Source organism: Dendronephthya gigantea, unplaced genomic scaffold (assembly GCF_004324835.1).
Source record: "Dendronephthya gigantea isolate DGI-Jeju-01 unplaced genomic scaffold, DenGig_1.0 000367F, whole genome shotgun sequence".
NCBI classification, from domain to species: Eukaryota; Metazoa; Cnidaria; class Anthozoa; order Malacalcyonacea; family Nephtheidae; genus Dendronephthya; species Dendronephthya gigantea.
Window position 1 is genome coordinate 54,076 of NW_021163377.1, and position 17,566 is coordinate 71,641.

Here is a 17,566-nt window from a genome sequence, read left to right on the forward strand (position 1 = left end):
TAAATGGGGGAACGGGGTATCGGGGAATTCGGGAATTGGCAAATAAAGGGAATGGGGCTTATAGTTTGAAACTGAATTAACTGACTTCATTTTGGGTTTTTTTATACCTTTCTCTGATCTCTGATCTTTTGCTCAGAAGTTTGTTTGCGTCACCCTGCAAAAGACACAATTTCTCTGCAATACAGAGGTTTGCATCGTTTAGCACCCGGCGAGTATGCTGGCGCGCGTTTTGTGATGGACCATGAAAGTGTAAACTTCTTATGATTTCTATTCAAATTCCAAATATACTTTGAAATTTCAGTTTCCTTCTCGTACCTGGCGTGGTTAAAGGACTTTTTATGGTTGCTGAATCTTGATTTAAACGAATTCGTGGTCATTCCGAGGTATTGCTATATATATCACCATGTTTCTCCAGAACTTTTAAATAAAAACGATACAGTAGGTGTGCTTAATTATTGTTGTGTTCGGTATACGCATTTTGATATCCTGTTGTTTTCAAAATTACTAAAACGTGTGCAAGGCCTTTTTCTCAAAAATATCAATCATTGATCTCGTCAGTTAACAGTTGTAATTGTTAAAAAAAAAGTTTAATTCAGTTTCAAATTATGAGCCCGATTCCCGATTCCCTGATTCCAGAATTCCCCGTTCCCACTTTTTAAAGATGGCCCGAACTCCGGAGATCCTGTGTCTTATTTTTAGCCATGACGATAATCAATTTATACAAAACATATTTTCTGACAACAAGGGTCGTCTTGTATAATATTGGGTAAACTTTTGTTAAATATGGCAGTGCCTACAAATGCTATAAAGGAAGCAAACGACCAAATATTACTGATGCATTCTAAGATGCAAGAACTGGAACAGGAAATTGAACGTTTGAATGGAAAATTATCGTCGAAAGAAAATCTAGAAGAAAGCAATATTCAAAAGCAACAAGTTGTAAACATGAAAGACACGGAAATTCGAGAATTACGAGCAGAACTACGTATAGCAAAGGAGAAAATAAATAACTTAGAACAAGAGCTCTTTGACAATGAAGTAAAAATGGAAAAATTACAAAGCAAAAGTAAAATTTTGGATGACGTTGTCGGGTTTCGTGGTTCACTGGAAGGTTTGTTATCATATTTCAAAATTGTTCAAGAGATGAATATTAATGATAATGACATAAATGGCAATTTACGTGAGACAGAAATAACAGATGGTTATCAGAGTGACAGTGAACATGGTGGTAAAACTAGTGTATTAATTAATGGTGATCCAGATGCTGAGCTTGTAGATCATATTTAATAGTTGTTACTGGTAATTTGATTACAGTCAATGTCACATCACTTTTGTGAGAAGTTTGCAATTTACACTTCTTTTTGAAAAATAATGACAAATAATGTGTCTTATAAATAATGAAGATGACTGCCTGTGTTCTTGAATTTCCTTTGTACTGACTAAAATTTTGGTTTTCAAATAAAATATCCTGAAAAAGGTCTGATTGCAGAGTTAGTTCAAATATCACAGAACAACATGATTGCTTTTATTTATAGTATGTGTTGAGTGACAAATCATGAGGAATCACACTTGCAAAAAACAATGGAGTTGTCTTTCTGATTGGTATTTAACAAATAGATAACATTGAACCGTTGTCTGTTAGTTATAGATACACAGTATGACATCATTTCTGTCAAAATTAAACAGGCAAGTTTTCCCATCACTTGGAAATTGTCAAAGTAGAAATTTTGCAGATATCAAGCATACATGATCTGTATGACTGAGGAAATGCTATTGCATGCTAAAATGTGATTGGCTGACAAAATAAAACAAGAGATGACTGATTAAACTGAGTAAAATTATCTGTGACATCATTCTGTGTGTCTGTCCTCTTATAGATCATGGCTCTCGACCAATGAATTTGCTTGAATTCCTAACGTTAGTATATAATCTGTGCTGGATGTATAAAAGCTAAATTTGTGTTAGTTGTATTCATTTGCCAAATCAGAAACACTGATTAAAATACTTCATTTTTAAACAAATCAAGAAATATATTTGTTACAAAAAGTAATTACAAACCAAAAGTTAGTCTATATACATATACATTCTTTGTATAATAAGGGAATATCATTGCAAAATATTTTACTGAATCTCAAAAAATTGAATAACATCTGGCCAGTCTTTTTCATCCCATTCACCATTTTCAATAACATTTGATGGACTTTTTTTCCAGTCCCAATGTTTGACTGGCTCAGCCCAGGATTTCCCGTAATTTGCCTCAATGTAAGATAATGTTTGACATGGTACTCGAACTTTCATTCCGAGAAATTCTGTCCAACATAATGAAAAGTTGGGGAAAATGTACCTAGATAAATAATGCAAATACATTTCAATTAAAAATTACATTATTTAATAATTACATTACTTAATTTTAAAAGAGGTTTAAATTCTAGTTTCTTTATCTACGATTTTTCCCACACCTACCTAGACCAGTCCTCAGCCTTAATAATGAACAATGCCTGGTGGAACTGTTTATTCATGTTCACACATAGTACACGCCTCATCAATAGGGTAATCTTTTGGTATGTGTGGGTAGTTTGAGGCCTTCAGACATCTTCTGTACAGAAGGTTTGCGAAAATAATGATTTTGCATTTGTGAAAAATGTTTGTGTTTGTAAAAAAAAGAATGGGCACAAAAATTGGGAGTGACAATGCAGTTTGAATACGGTTTCAGGCAATTTGGCGCAGGTGTGCAAGGTTCAAAAGATTGGGTATTTCAACTTTTAAATTTGATTTTCTGGTAACTTGATACTCGTTAATTTCAGTTGTAACTAATTATTATAACGAACATTATAAATGAGTTTTAATTTAGATGTTATTACACCAACAGAATGTTGCAATGTATTTCACGGATGTTAACGTTAGAATGTTTACACTGCATTTATTTTTCGCACTGCACTCTTAAATTTAGTCTGCGATAGCAGACTGATCTTTGCCTCCCCCATGGAGGAGACGGAGAAACAGAGATCAGAGATCAGGGGGGAGGCAGAGATCACTCTTGTATCGCAGACTAAAAGGGGCGGTGTGTTATGTTTTTAGCGGGCCGAGAACCCTTCCAAGAGGTAACAAGTAACTAAGCAGGAGCAGTGTTTGAGATAAGCAGAAATTTTGTTTTTGAACTAACATCTAAATTCCTTGTACTTTGGGAGCTGCAACTTTAACGTGGTCGATTTTACAAGTTATGCATATCTAATAGTCACAAAAACTTTAATAACTTACATTACATATTCCTGCGTATTTAGGCCTGTTAAGTTAAACTGAATTTTCCTTCATTCACCCATTTTTGAGCGCAAATCGTTTATTCATTGACTGCTAAAAACACACTTGTAAAAACACTGTGTACAAACTTTCTCTACAGGAGATCTCCGAAGGCGTCAAAGTATCCATACACATACCAAAATATTTCACCACAAATGACGCGCGCGCAGGCGTACGCCTGGCAGGAAGAACATTTACCAGGTCCATGCGTTTTTTATACACCTTTAGTATATATAGCTGTCGTAAAGTAAAACTGTCAAAAAACTTTTGATATTTAAGAATAATTGTTTCTGCAATCTGCATGTAACAAAAAGACGATCACGATTGCATGGTTCGTTGTAGAGAAGACTATAACGACGTTATATCCATCGGTACTCAAGGGTAAATTTGAAGGTGAACGAATATAATAAGTTGACTATACTTATAACTACTCTAGACTTACTTGAATTTTTTTCCAGTTTTGGCCTGAGTCCCTCCATTCCACATGTAAGTTTCTTCTTCATAAAAGAAGAAAATATCCAACTTAATATCATCAACTGTCTTAAATGACATCTGAAAACTATCATTGACCTATAAAAGACAGATATCAAATCCATTATTATTTGATTATTCAACCTCTATAGGAAAAACGTTTTATCACAATTGGTAGCTAGTTAACACTATGTTATTGTCCAGGTTTGTGCAAGAAATAGTTCCTTTCTCGTCAGTGTCTATTGTATTTTAGCCAAACTTATCAATGGCATTCGTCTTGCTAAGCTCATCAACCTTGACTTGAAAAATATGTTAATTAAAAGATTGCTATTGGTTTATATTTATGCTGTCTCTAATCTCTATTCTTGACTCAACTCTACAGGTCAGTGCATGTTCGTAGACCTGCAACGTCTTACGCTAGAAATTTCTCACAAACATCAATTTCAGGCTTACCCTTCCAAATAAATGCTCTAAGTACAATCCATTATTTTGGAATTCATCAATAAGTTGCTTATTATAATCAGTGATCCACATTCCAATATCCATATCTTTACCATGAGAGATAACACTACATTGTCGGAACCAACCTACGGAGGAAAAAACAAATTATGTAAGCTAGTCATATATGCCTTTCTAGATAATCTAGATAAGCATTTATTGGAGATAGATTTTTATGGGAATACTTATATGCGTCAATGCATGCTAATGCCAGGCTTGGAGAGCACTAACAACGCGTTTGGCTAATTTATTATATAATTTGCCATCAAGCAAATCTCAGAGTCATGATACTTGTAACGACACACTAGTTTTATGTTATAAAGGATTCTTGCTAACCCAGACATGTTCCACTACTAAGCCAAAATCTCACTCTTAGATCGTCTAAAATAATTTTCGCAATCTTCAACACTTCTTTCCCGCGCTTTCTAAACGTTCCTGCCTTTGATGTCCCATCATCTCCATATTTGGAATAAAATTGTCTTGCTCGTTTCATGTTACAAGGCAAATATCGGGAAGTGTTTAAATTCTTCAGAAACTCGTCAATTTCAGAAGGTAATCTGATTGTATAACCGTCAACAGTTGAAATATCCAAAGAGAATCTGTACAAAAAATGCAAGAATTAATGATTCTACTGTATCTGATTTAATTTATTTGCATGCAATGTGATCATACTTACCTATTAAGAACACTTTCATTATGAAAATAATAAGAAATCAATTTTTTGTCCAGATTGATAGCGAAGTCTTTCCATGAAATTGAGCCATGCCATAAGCCAAGTGCTTTTCTATCATAAAATACTATCACATGAATGATAACATCAAGACGAGTAAATAAATAATGGAATGGTACGAGTTTTTCCATTGTGCCATTTAGTTTAATAAGTCTAGGATCTTGACCTGTCACACTTGTATAAACAATTTTTTTTTCTTTCAAACTGTGCAATACCTACGAAAATTAAAAATAAACTGGATCAATGAAAAAATTCAATTCTAATATTATGTGGTTTGGTCCACAAAAAAGTAAAGAGTGTTCCATTCGCTACCAAACGTCGTTTACAACACTCTGCTCTGATTCTTCCGTATCATCAGGCAGCCGAATCTCGTTCCCCGAGCCCACATTCCTCTAGCGAAGAAACAAAGGCTCTGGGATAATCCAAACCCTCCGATTTGTAACGGTTTTTACTTTTTATTGTATTTTAAAATTGAAACGGCGTGAACGAACATAGTCAATGGTTTCAGTTACCAGCTAAATGAACGTGTTAAAATAAATTGAAGTCAAAGATGACCGTGTACACTTGTGTACACTTGTGTACACGAAAATACTCCAATTAGTTTCACACGGATTCACGCATGCCTACAATGCAATCTATATGTATATATACTCACCCGGGCATTTAAACCACTTGGATTCAATCGAGATTCAAGCACACCTAGAGTGATTATAGGTTTTTGACAAAAATGATAGCATCCTTTTCTATGGTGTGTCTTTTGGGAATTCACGTCATCTAGGACACTCTTCAAAACTGTCGGATCAATGATAATTATTGTGATACGATTCTCGGAACATGTTTCAAGGAAGTCATCCAGCAGTGACTAAAAACGACAATATAATCATTGATGTATACATTCTTTAGATGAGCTACAATGCAAATGTGTTGGCGGATTCGTCAATAAAACACTGCATATTATATAATAATATATATATTCCAATATAAAGTTCGATTTGAAAATCAGCGAAAAAATCGACTAAAATGGCCTAATAAACTTCTTTGACATCTGCATTGTTATATTGTACAACATAAAGTAGTAAGTCTCTGACTAAACATTTGAAAATTACTCAATAATCAATATACCAAAAAGAGACGAATATTTTATTTTTATGAAGTTTTTAAGCTTAACAGAAAAAAAATATGATTTTATTTTTGTGAAGTTTGGAATGCTCAATAAGCATGCTCAAAAATCATCCTGACAAACAAAAATCGCTGAAATCAAGATGCACCTCAAGAAATTATATTAATATAATAATAGGAAACGCCCGATAAAGTGGGCTAGCCCGGTCCAGGTAATCGGCCCCTGTTGCATCTTACTATTAAATTTGATATGTACCTACAAGTAAATTCTGTCCAGTTTTTTTCAAATCCTTGTGTTTGCTTGAAATCCACGCTGGAGCGATGTTAACAAGAAAACTCTGAATAATAAAAACATATCAGAGAAGAATGACCGTAATACTTATCAGCGCATACACTGACACTGGGTTATGACAAAACCTTGAGAACTGTGTTCTTGTTGGTGGAAACGATTGGGAGATCTATCATACCCCTCTACCAAATTGTAAATCTAAGTCATGGAATCACCCTTTTTTGCCCAATTTGTCAATATTCCAATAGAAAAAAAACTTAGGCTGCAAACTGTGGTAAGCATTATTAATTACCTCTGTTACAAGTATGTATATAGTATGAAATGTTTTCACAATGCACCAGGAGGATCTTAGCTAGACCCTGGCTAGACCAAGTAAAAACATTGGACACCAAAATATAAGAATATTATAGAACAGGTTGTTTGGAGTTTCAATGAGTTCCAGAGTAGACAGGGCCGTAACTAGAACGATAATTGGGGGGGTGTTTATTCATATATTCAGTTTTGCATAACGGATTTCTATTGTAAGCTATTGCACTTACAAAAGAAACCCGTTTGGCAGAACTGAAGATATGAATAAATACCCCCCTCCCCAATTATCGTTCTAGTAATACAGCCCTGAGAGTAGATGATGTGACAGATTTTTTTAGTATAATCACTCTAAAATGTTTGCAACCAGTTACCAGTCCACAAAAGGATCATCAAGGCAAATAGAATTTTGCATAATAGATCAACTTTTGATTTAGGCAACAAAAAAGGAATTTCCAAAGAGTGCATACTAAACTTAGTAAAATTGCCCAGTTTGGCTGAGAAATATTGTAAAGTACAGAAAATATACTTTTGCATCATAGATGATCTACCCAACAAAAGGGAAATAAATCACCACAGCTAAAAAGAGCATACTGGTACCAAAAGGAGTGTTAGTATGATTGCCAAGTATGTCCAGAAGTATTTACATGTTACACGCCATAGTAACTCTCCCTTCGTCAGGAGAGTTAGTATGGATAGTTAGTCTCTCCTGACGAAGGCCTCAGATCGAGACGTGGAGAAGTGTTTTTCAGGGAGTTGTTACTTGTTATACCACATTTGATGTTAAGATATTTGAAGACGCTGCTCCCTAGCCTGCAACGCAGACTATATATTGGGGTATATATCCCAATATATAGTCTGCGTTGCAGGCTAGCTGCTCCCTGGTTATATTAATATAATACTATTTAAACTTATATTATGCATTAAATCAAAAAGGTTTTTACCTGTTTCCCACGATTTATATTATTGTACATAGAAATCTGAATCCAGAGAAAAGTGACAGAGACGAGAGATAAGAAAAATAAAACCAACGAACGTTGCATCAAAATACATCTGCTGATCATTTGTATCTTTTTAGAATTTCGGCGGCAAAAATTAGATACTTAGTCCCTTAGGCACTGCTCATAAACGCGATCCTGCTTTCCATATTTTAAAGTGCCATTGATATTAACTTCTTTACATACCGAAACAATCGTTGTTTAATATATCTGATCACAAATCATAATTGAATGTTCCGCCATCGACCATTTTGGCTGACATAATAATGGAGCATCAACTGGAGCGTGACCATCTTTCCCGACTGAACCGTACTTGACTCTGGCTTGACGTACATATATCTATTTATCTAAAGATTTGTGAAACCATCTACATGGTTTAATTATAAAAGCATTTGTGATTTAAACAGAAAAGCTATTAAAATTTACAAGAAATAATCATGCATTGTAAGTAGAGTACTTCATGTAATACATATCATATGGTACATAATCTTTCCCGTGGTGGCGAAGTTCATCATTCTGGAAAGAAACACCCAATTCTCAATTCTCATGGCCAAATCATGTAGAGAAAATCTTCTTTGAATTCGTCTTTTAATTTGGCGCCTTAGCTTAAGCAGAACTGGAAAATGTCAGACATATTACAGTTTACATCTAGCTATTTAGTCCATGAATTTTAGCAATTCTAGGGCTACCTCTTCAGTTCTGGAACTCCAGGAAAGATACCAAAAATTCCTTGTTACTTGTTGACAGTTTGATGTTACTTGAAAAGAAGAGATTTAAAGCATCGTTATCATTCATGTTAATAAAGGCCCTAGTATATAAAAATAAAAACCATAAATTTGCCGAAAGGTGGGATATAACAACGAGGCGTTGCTTTTGCATTTGGCTGACGTTTACTCTTTTGATAATATCAACTCCTCACAGTGAACTTTACATTTGAGTTCACTTACTCCTGCATGAAGACAATGATATACGAAAATGTAGTTCATAGAAAACCACATACGAAAAGAGACGCAAGTTTTAAATACCTGATGTGTTGTTGGAAAGTCTCAGTTATTCTGTATATAGAACTTCGTAAAGCTAAAATATTAAAAATGCCGCTTTTTAAAGGGCCATGCAAGCCCAAAAAACGAATAAACATATATAATTATGGTTCGTGCTATATAATACACTGATAGCATTACATTTGAGGCGACAAAAACTCATGACATTTACATCACTGGTCATTGTAATAAAACGCTGTTTTATTCGTTACTGCATGGGCATATCTATTTATACAAACCACAAACGCGGGGCGGGATAACATGTATGCGTGAAAATTTGCGTTGCATGCAAGTTGTAGCTGCTAAATATTGTCCTTTGGCTCAGTTACAATATCATATATATATTAATTACTCTCTGACTCTATATGAAATACTCACAATCTCTCAAAACGAATACCGTTCTCCTTATCTTCGCAGGATGTCGTTTTCTGTATGCTTCCACATCAGGAGGTCTTTTTAGGTAAAGCTCTACTGCCTTAAACAACAAAACAGCTTGGAATTTCACACTCTGCAATGCATGTAACGGTTGTGATAATTCTGCATGAGATCGATAACTAAAAACCCAGATATACACTATAGAACACTTTTGTAGTATTGGTACCGAATGGGAAACGAGAACGTGGCAAAACACACTCGAAACGTTGAGAAGCGTTTTATCTATTTTATCCGTTGTTATACAACATTTAATGCGAAGTGGTTTGAAGACCCTTCATGCTGCTTCCTGGTTATATCAGAAAAATTTAAATGAAAAGTTCCACAATCATGCGTACGGCTAGCTAAAAAATAACATGTCTAGTCAAAACTGTTTTTAAAAATATACCTGAAATAGTTCCAGTAACGATGTCAGTATAAATGGCAATGACTGGATAAAAGTAAAAATACAGAAGATACAGAACTTTTTAAAAGTTCATGCAAATCATTTGTGAAATCGAAAGGCCAAACATTTACCTTTTGAGCGACACCAAAACATCATCCGTAAACATGCAACGACAAGTCGCGATAAAGCTGAAATAACAGTAACTCTTTTCAGATTCAATACTTTTATGTAAGAAGAGTAGCTATACACTTTAAACGCACCAAACACAATCGGTGGTTAGTATACAGTGTGTGAATATAACTTTACCACTGGACTAGCTATAAAATGCGACTGTGTAAAATGGCAATCTCTAGTTTCCTATTTACTATAAAGCTTTAAAAATCACCAAATTCACACGAAAAAATTCTAGCTAGAAACAAAACCTTCTGCGGCCCAAATCTGCAACTGTACGTCAGTAAATAAACGTTCCATTTCTAATTCGTCCACCTTTATGTTGGAAAAAAGATAAGGATTATGTTCGAAACAGCAGCCAGAGGATAGTAAATTTCAGTATTGTTGATACCAAACATTTTATCCCATATTTTTGTACAACTTTGACAGATTCAAAATATTAAAAAATATATATTACCTTCTCTAAAAAATATTCTATCACTGGAATTTGCTTCAATTCATTAGACAGCAAAACCTTCACGCATAATAGACAATAAGGGACATCAGTAACATTCGTTGACAAAAATTACGACCATAGTTATATACGAAGATGCAATTTTAGGGGCATTATGGGACATATAATATTCAGAATTTTGAATCGATGAGTTTCATTAACATTTTAATCAGTGTTTCATTTAGTGGTCAACCTGAAATGTTTCGATGATTATGAAACACAGGAGAAGTATAGTGAAACATTGTTACGAGACTACACATATTTTCAACAAATACAAAACCAACACATCCAGTGAAGAACTCATTCTCTGTCACTCCGATTATCGAGTCTCGATTTTCAGTTGACCACCACTGGAATCTATATACATACTGCATCGTGTGAACAATAGCTTACTGAGAGGACACCTAATCATATTAAAAAAGACCAACAAATTGCTTTTAATAAAGCCATTAAATATTTAGAAGTATTAAAATAATCATTTGACAATTATCAATCATCTGAGACATCGTCAATCACCATGACTGGATAAACTGTCCTTCCCGTTCAAACCGAAAACTCTATCGACGCTAATAGATGATTGGTTCCGATCCTTGGACCACGTTCCTTTCTTTCTTGATTATCTCAACCGACAACATTCCAATATATCTTTCACATATGACAACGAACACAATGGCAAGCTCCCTTTTCTTGATGTTGAGATATTATATACGCTCCAAAGGTAAATTTACGAACTTCTGCATGTTTCTCGCAAATTCATGTTTACTTTCAGGTCTTTTCGCCATTTTCCATAGCTCTTTATAGCTACCACTTAATTACAAACGCTGCTTAATATCATGCTTACTCTATCGCATCTTCAATCTCTGGTCATACAAACATATACAAACATTACCCACTGGCTTAAAGTGAACATAATTATTGATTGGAGATTACCGACCGACGTCGCGTTCAACCGACCACCTTGCCGAAACTGGGGGTGGCGCCCCCTGCATGTACACCTGCCCTTCGCATTTGTTTCACCGCGCTGTCCGCAACTTTCTCGACAATACTTTTGCTTAGGTTACGACGAAATGTCACCATGCATTAAATATATTTTTATACTTTTAAATCGTTGAAATCGTCCTAAATGGCTTTATTAAAAGCACTATGTTGGGCTTTAATATTTATTAAGCTATGACTGAATAAAGATCACAGATGTACTAAAGATTAATAATAGTAATACCTTGCTTTTGATCTCGAAGCGGGTATTCTCAGATGGAAGTGAAGATGATAACTGATGGCCAGCTAATGTATGCCGTAGCGACTTGTTTCCTGAATTTGTTAATCCAAGTGTTGTTTGAGACTTCACTGAATTGGGAGTTTTCTTCACTGAACTTTGATTTCTTGCTACAATATAAAATATGAATTTAGTTTTCGTTGTGCGGCTGATGTGATGCCGACACGATATCGTGGCGACAAAAATTTTCAAAACCTCGCAGTGAAAACATATTTGCAATGAGATAACTGCATGTGGATGGGAAAATACAGCGAAAGATGCACGATTATAGTTTTCCTAAAACTACCATAAATAATACACCGCAAACCTGTTCTTTAATGTTACTTCCAAAAGTCACCGCATACCTCTGAAATATTGGTTTTTATTCTCTCCTAGAGACTCGTTTGTTCCAGATTGTCTGTACGCAACGTGATTATGATTGTCATATGAAACAAGCCGTTCTTTGAGATTGTTGAGGCAAGTCAGACAGTCATCTGAAATCCATAACCAATTCAAGGGTCGACCACCTAAAAAAGATAGATGGGAGCAAAGTTTAAAATGTTAAAAGTGTCGTGAAAAGCCACCCAGAGCCGGTAAAAGGAAAACAATTTGCAATCCAGGTCAAAAATGAAAAACACTTTCTAAAAAACTGCTGAATCAACCGCCGGATTGTTCTACTCTATATACAGGGCGATAGTCCTTTTCGTATCACACATGCAGAATGTACGTCATGATAAATCATAGTTACGCCTAAAATATTAGATCATCGTCTTGAAATACAAGAATGCACAGGTAATCTACGAGATTATCAGACGAAAGTCTCAATGAAGGGACCAGAACATGTTAGGACTGGGGTGAGCTTGTTAAAAAAGCTCGATTTCTTTGCTTCGTTCATTTGAGAACGAAAACTGTTTTACGTGAAAGACATTTTTTAAATTCGATTTGTTTTGTTTTGTATTTTTAACTGTTTTTTTCCCATATCAATTATTAGGCTCAAAAAATGCTGAGGAGAATATTCAACTGTACAATAGAACCATTTGTTGATCAAGAAGCCTGTTTTAAATCGAAGTGCACTCGTGCATGCGCAAACAGTGCATTGGTGGGTAACTAAAAACCTTTTTACGCGAAGTTTGTTTTCAAGACGGTCAATGCTGGGTATCAATAACTCAATAACTTGTTCTTAACAACTTGTTTCCAGAATTACATAAAAATTAAATGTTTCCCAAAAAGGTTTTCTAGAACAACAAAATGAAATGGTCTTGAAAGACTACCACACAGAAGCAAAATTAGCGAATATCAAATATCTTATCCTGTAGTATTGGTAGGTTTCAGAAGGCATTTTAATTGACGAAATTAAGACTGTTAATTAAAACTTTTCCAGTAAGCAAGGATACTGTCTTTATAGAGTATTCATGGCACTAAACGAACGGTTCAAAAGATTTTTGCATTATTACCTGGGACACTCAAAGCAAATATTTGTTTTCTTCGTTTCTGTGAAAACTGCGACAATTGACAGAGATCGTTAAAGGCATGGTACTAAAGAAATTCATATAAAGACAATACAACCCTTGCATGATTACTATAAGAAAAACAGTCGTTTGAAATATAAAGCGAAGTACATTTGCTAATTTCGATAGGGTGAGGCCGTGTTAATTCTTTCAAGATTCAGTAGCACATACTAACCTTGAGTAACGGAACAGTCTGGCATTTCAACGCAACAGGAAGAGTTTGATCAGAAACGTCAGTAAATGTTGACTGAAGTGGAAATCTAAGAACCTGAAAACGGTAGGAAAACAAGACATTTAGCAAAATAAACTACAATAGCATGATTTCAAATTGAACACACCTTAATAATAACCCCATTGGTTATTGATCTCCAAATAATTTTAGTTTTTTTAATACATGCAAGCCACATATGACATATAGAGCTGCCAGGGTAATTTATGCTGCTGTACGTACCCTGCATGGATCCCCAAAGTTTAAGCAAGTAAATAATCGACAAGATGCTTAGGGCAAATTCTAAGGAAATCTTATCTTATCTTTCCTGGATGATTTTCAACATCTAACATACTTACATTTTGTAATTACCACTTATTGTGATATCATTGTATATTGAAAAAAGGCAAAAAGTCCCCTTGCATGTATATTTTTACTTTGCCAAGCACAATTAATATCAGTTATAAGCTATGAAATAACTAACCTCTGTATGAATTATTCCAAACAATTTATTTGTCAACAACCAGATGTAAGGAATTACAATTCCAGATAAGAAACAGAACCAGAGGAAACGAAGGTCAAATAGGCGATAGAAAGAATCCAAACGATTAATTTGACTGAAAATAAATTTTTGCAAATATGCCTAGATTACAAATCTTTAAACATACTTGTCTTATATATGACTAACAGGGCCTAACTCGGATGACTAATACTGTCTTTATTTCCACAGTTTCACAACAGGAATAAAATTATGGACTCCTTTTGGTAAACAATGTAAAACCAATTAAAACTGGGTGCTTAACACTACCGGCTGATTTCATGTCACATCCGGAGTCGTGTATCATATAAAGGTCCCTAATATAGCTAACTGGTGACTTCATGTACAAACTTGATGTGGGTTTCCAGGTTATAAACTCTTTATTTAATTACAATTTTTAAAGCAAAATACCTATCATGGTCAAGTCCAGTAAGCAGTTGAACAATTTCGTTTGCACAAGACCCTGAAAAAAATAGTATGAAAATGAAGCATTTATATACATGCATGGATAGAGATATAAATGAAACTATTCTTAATATAAAACATGAAATCAATAAATTACTATAGCACAAAAATTATTGAATATATTTACCGAAACAAAAAAACAAAACAAAGCCAATCTGAATGCTCTAGAAATGAAAGTAAATTCAATAAAAATCTATAATAGATATTTTCAAAAATCAAGAGAGGGAAGCTTCTTTATAAATAACTATGCACGTCAGAAATTAATTACACAAAATATGTCATAGTGTCGTATCAAACACCCTAAAGCGTTGCATGCAGTGGTTGCAAGAAAACCTTTTTGCTTGTACCTTGAAAAAATGGCGGAATAGCTTGCCACAAACAAGGAACCATACATGCTTTTACTCTGAAAATCCTTTCTTGCTAAAATAAGATATTTAAAAGATACTCTTTCAGTACATGACAAAAAGTGCGGAGACTTCCCATAAAATGAAACATGTGACATTATTGTGAACCAGCTGGAGATTGAATGTGCCATTATCGTATTTTTCCCAGAAAAAAAATGCAATTTTAATGTTTTTTCTTCAATATTATACTATATCATGTTATTGTAAAGCTATTGAAAGCAGAATTTTATTATATTAATTGTACTTCTGTCTTTTCTATGCATATAGCCTTTCAATTAAAAGTAGTTGTTTCAAAACATTGAATCATGCATTCATGAGCTTTGGGTATGCATGCAGAGAGGTACTCTGAAAGCTATATGACTCCTTGCCCTTGCTTGCAAGAAAAAAATAATTGGACTCAATATAATCATAATTTATTACATCATGCTAACCTGAACAACCGGAAATATTATATGGTGATGTTTGTCTTTAAAATACAAGATTGAATAGACAACTCCCTAAACATATAAAATAAAACATTTCATTGTTTCCACTTTGTCATAATTGTTGTGAGCAAATCATTCTCACCAATGGGAAATATATATATATATATATATATATATAATTATATATATATATATATATATATATATATATTTCTTTTCCTGTATTCAAATTTGTCATTGTCGAGTGCACACCAGACTGCACATGTGTAGCAGCAACATTGTAATGTATCAACCAGACATGTTCAGGATTAAATTACATTAGGACTAAATGGAAACCAAGCTTATAATTGCTAACAAGGTTAAAACGTCGCTGGTTGTTTTCATTTAAACTTTTCAATAATAACGAAACGGTAATGGGCTTATAGACAGAAATCTTCAACACCTATCCCCTTGTTAAAATATTACATATATATTTGACATGCATACTTACCAGAACACCACCAAAGCAATGAATGAACAAAGTAGTTTCATTGAGACACAACGAGATTCTACGGTCGTAGGAACTAAATCAAGTAAATTAATGCAATTAAATTTGTCTTGAGACTTCATAATTTTAAACATATTCATTTTAATTATCTTACATGGAACAGTTGCGTGTAAATACTCCATATTCATGATATGTCATCGATGTGAGCCAATGAATTGCAAAGGAGGCAGTAATCGTCGAGAATATCAAATGAGATAAATGTTTAACAGTGAAGAATGATTTGATCACAGAGAGCCTGGTTATACCCGTTTTTATTTCAACTAAATGTGTAGAGATAATTATTGAATTAAAAATTACCTACATAATTCACAGAAAATAAGTAAATTAGAGCTTACAGAAGTTTACATACCAGAGCATATTTTTATATTAAGCAAGATCACAGGAGTAACAGCAATGCCAAAGATGACAACAAAAACAAAAATATCCCAAAATGAAAATATCCTCAACAAAACATCTACAATACAATAGCACATACAAATGATTTTAATGGTTATAGAACATTGACAAATTTCATGATAAAAATTGCATATAATAATATTACAAATAATTCATATAATCAACTAAAACAGTGTTTACGTAATTATTTTGCACCTGTGATCCAAGTGAGAGGATGTTGCAGACTAAACAAAACCAGAGTCAAATACAAAATACAGATTGCAGGTAGAAGACATATGAACCACAAGAAGCTGATACCATTTCTCCATAAGAATTCCTGCAAAAGATGAAAATCCCCCTTTTGTCAAACATTTTACAGATAAAAGTAAAAACTATGTTAGTAACAGCTAATACTATACAAATAAAATTATTACTACTTATTAACTGATTGTGTTAATTTTTCACACAGCACTCAAACCTGATACCGATACCAATTTTAAATGAAATCATAATTTAATTAATTGATCGAATATAGACGATGTCATACATTTTGAATATATTTATTATTTTTACTCAAAATCTACCAATAAGGCAAATATCGGCCTGATACCAATAACCAATTATCGGTCAATCACTAATAATTACTGGTTGGCTTTGAGCATGATTGCAAGAATTGTCAAGGAAGAGGGTGCCATTACTTATTGCAGGTTGATACAGATAATATATGCTAACCAAGGCTATGATAATTCTCAATATCACATGAGAAGTAACTTAATAATCATTTCATTAATCTAATTCTCTCTATCAATTGTAGGCATGAGCCGCATGACATCATTACTACCATTAGATGGATCTATTGGGTATTAGTAAATATGAGTCATAACTACAAATAGATAATACATACGGTAAATACAACACACTGTAGAGAACATGCGTGCTTACTTTATGAGAAAACAATATTATTTCGTCAGCCGTTGATCTCAGTTTTTTAACTTCAATCCGACGAAAATTTGTCGATGAACACATCAGCACATCATCCTCTTCTTTTGCAAAGAAGTCCATAATATATGAAAAATTGCGAGGACTCTTTTATATTATGAAGAACTTTAAAAAAGTAGTTACTCCTGTTCAAATTAACCGCATTCTGTTCGCCATCTTGGTATCTCAGATGGAATGTTCTGATTGGCTCTGACACTGAATGTGTCCAGGCCACACACAGCATCTGTGATGACAGCATCTGAGGCAATCTAATTTTGAGGCGACAGGTCGGCGTTATATGCCACAAGAAAACCAGGCTTAACCGACGGCCGCGATGGCTATTGTCGGTGATCACTGATGAACGAAGTGCTTTGTTATTTTAAATAAACTTTCTTCGTCATGCACCGGGCACAAACAATACATCGCCGACTGACGTTGAACATATGAGAAACAGTAATTAAGCTTGTAGGTACGTGGTATGTGGTGTACCCAAGCTTAATTACTTATCGATTGTCACCATGCAAACGTACAACAATATTATTATATGAGAACCAGTGTGTAAAGTTGTGTATTTTAATACAAATGTATACACAGTAAGAAAATATTTCGTGTATACAACTGCGATGACTATGCAAAC

At 34.1% G+C, this 17,566-nt stretch overlaps 3 protein-coding genes across 6 annotated transcripts; 1 reads left to right on the forward strand and 2 right to left on the reverse strand.

Moving 5' to 3' along the window:
• Positions 1 to 711: 711 nt before the first annotated feature.
• LOC114542574 lies at positions 712 to 2,072 on the forward strand. The gene is made up of 2 exons (XM_028562096.1): positions 712 to 1,111; positions 1,536 to 2,072. The coding sequence occupies exons 1-2, from the start codon at positions 784 to 786 to the stop codon at positions 1,547 to 1,549; spliced, it is 342 nt and encodes a 113-aa protein (XP_028417897.1). The 5' UTR covers positions 712 to 783; the 3' UTR covers positions 1,550 to 2,072.
• On the reverse strand, positions 2,051 to 9,715 carry LOC114542573 (fukutin-like). 4 transcript variants are annotated; one of them, XM_028562093.1, is made up of 13 exons: positions 9,697 to 9,715; positions 9,569 to 9,610; positions 9,127 to 9,223; positions 8,734 to 8,785; positions 8,398 to 8,465; positions 7,655 to 8,224; positions 6,376 to 6,453; positions 5,652 to 5,858; positions 4,943 to 5,211; positions 4,603 to 4,865; positions 4,222 to 4,355; positions 3,740 to 3,867; positions 2,051 to 2,344 (listed from the first exon to the last, which is right to left on the reverse strand). In XM_028562093.1, the coding sequence occupies exons 6-13, from the start codon at positions 7,772 to 7,774 to the stop codon at positions 2,122 to 2,124; spliced, it is 1,422 nt and encodes a 473-aa protein (XP_028417894.1). In that variant the 5' UTR covers positions 7,775 to 8,224; positions 8,398 to 8,465; positions 8,734 to 8,785; positions 9,127 to 9,223; positions 9,569 to 9,610; positions 9,697 to 9,715; the 3' UTR covers positions 2,051 to 2,121. The 4 variants fall into 4 exon arrangements, with proteins under 4 accessions (XP_028417894.1, XP_028417895.1, XP_028417893.1 ...); XM_028562094.1 differs by having other exon boundaries at positions 7,655 to 8,313; XM_028562092.1 differs by having other exon boundaries at positions 7,655 to 8,324.
• Positions 9,432 to 17,130, reverse strand: LOC114542578 (nucleoporin NDC1-like). Its single transcript, XM_028562101.1, has 19 exons — positions 16,894 to 17,130; positions 16,168 to 16,288; positions 15,926 to 16,030; positions 15,671 to 15,836; positions 15,520 to 15,592; positions 15,036 to 15,101; positions 14,534 to 14,620; positions 14,328 to 14,364; positions 14,147 to 14,198; positions 13,682 to 13,814; positions 13,165 to 13,257; positions 12,936 to 13,017; positions 11,847 to 12,008; positions 11,449 to 11,612; positions 10,194 to 10,250; positions 9,988 to 10,051; positions 9,697 to 9,753; positions 9,569 to 9,610; positions 9,432 to 9,469 (listed from the first exon to the last, which is right to left on the reverse strand). The coding sequence occupies exons 1-19, from the start codon at positions 17,011 to 17,013 to the stop codon at positions 9,432 to 9,434; spliced, it is 1,719 nt and encodes a 572-aa protein (XP_028417902.1). The 5' UTR covers positions 17,014 to 17,130.
• Positions 17,131 to 17,566: the final 436 nt, after the last annotated feature.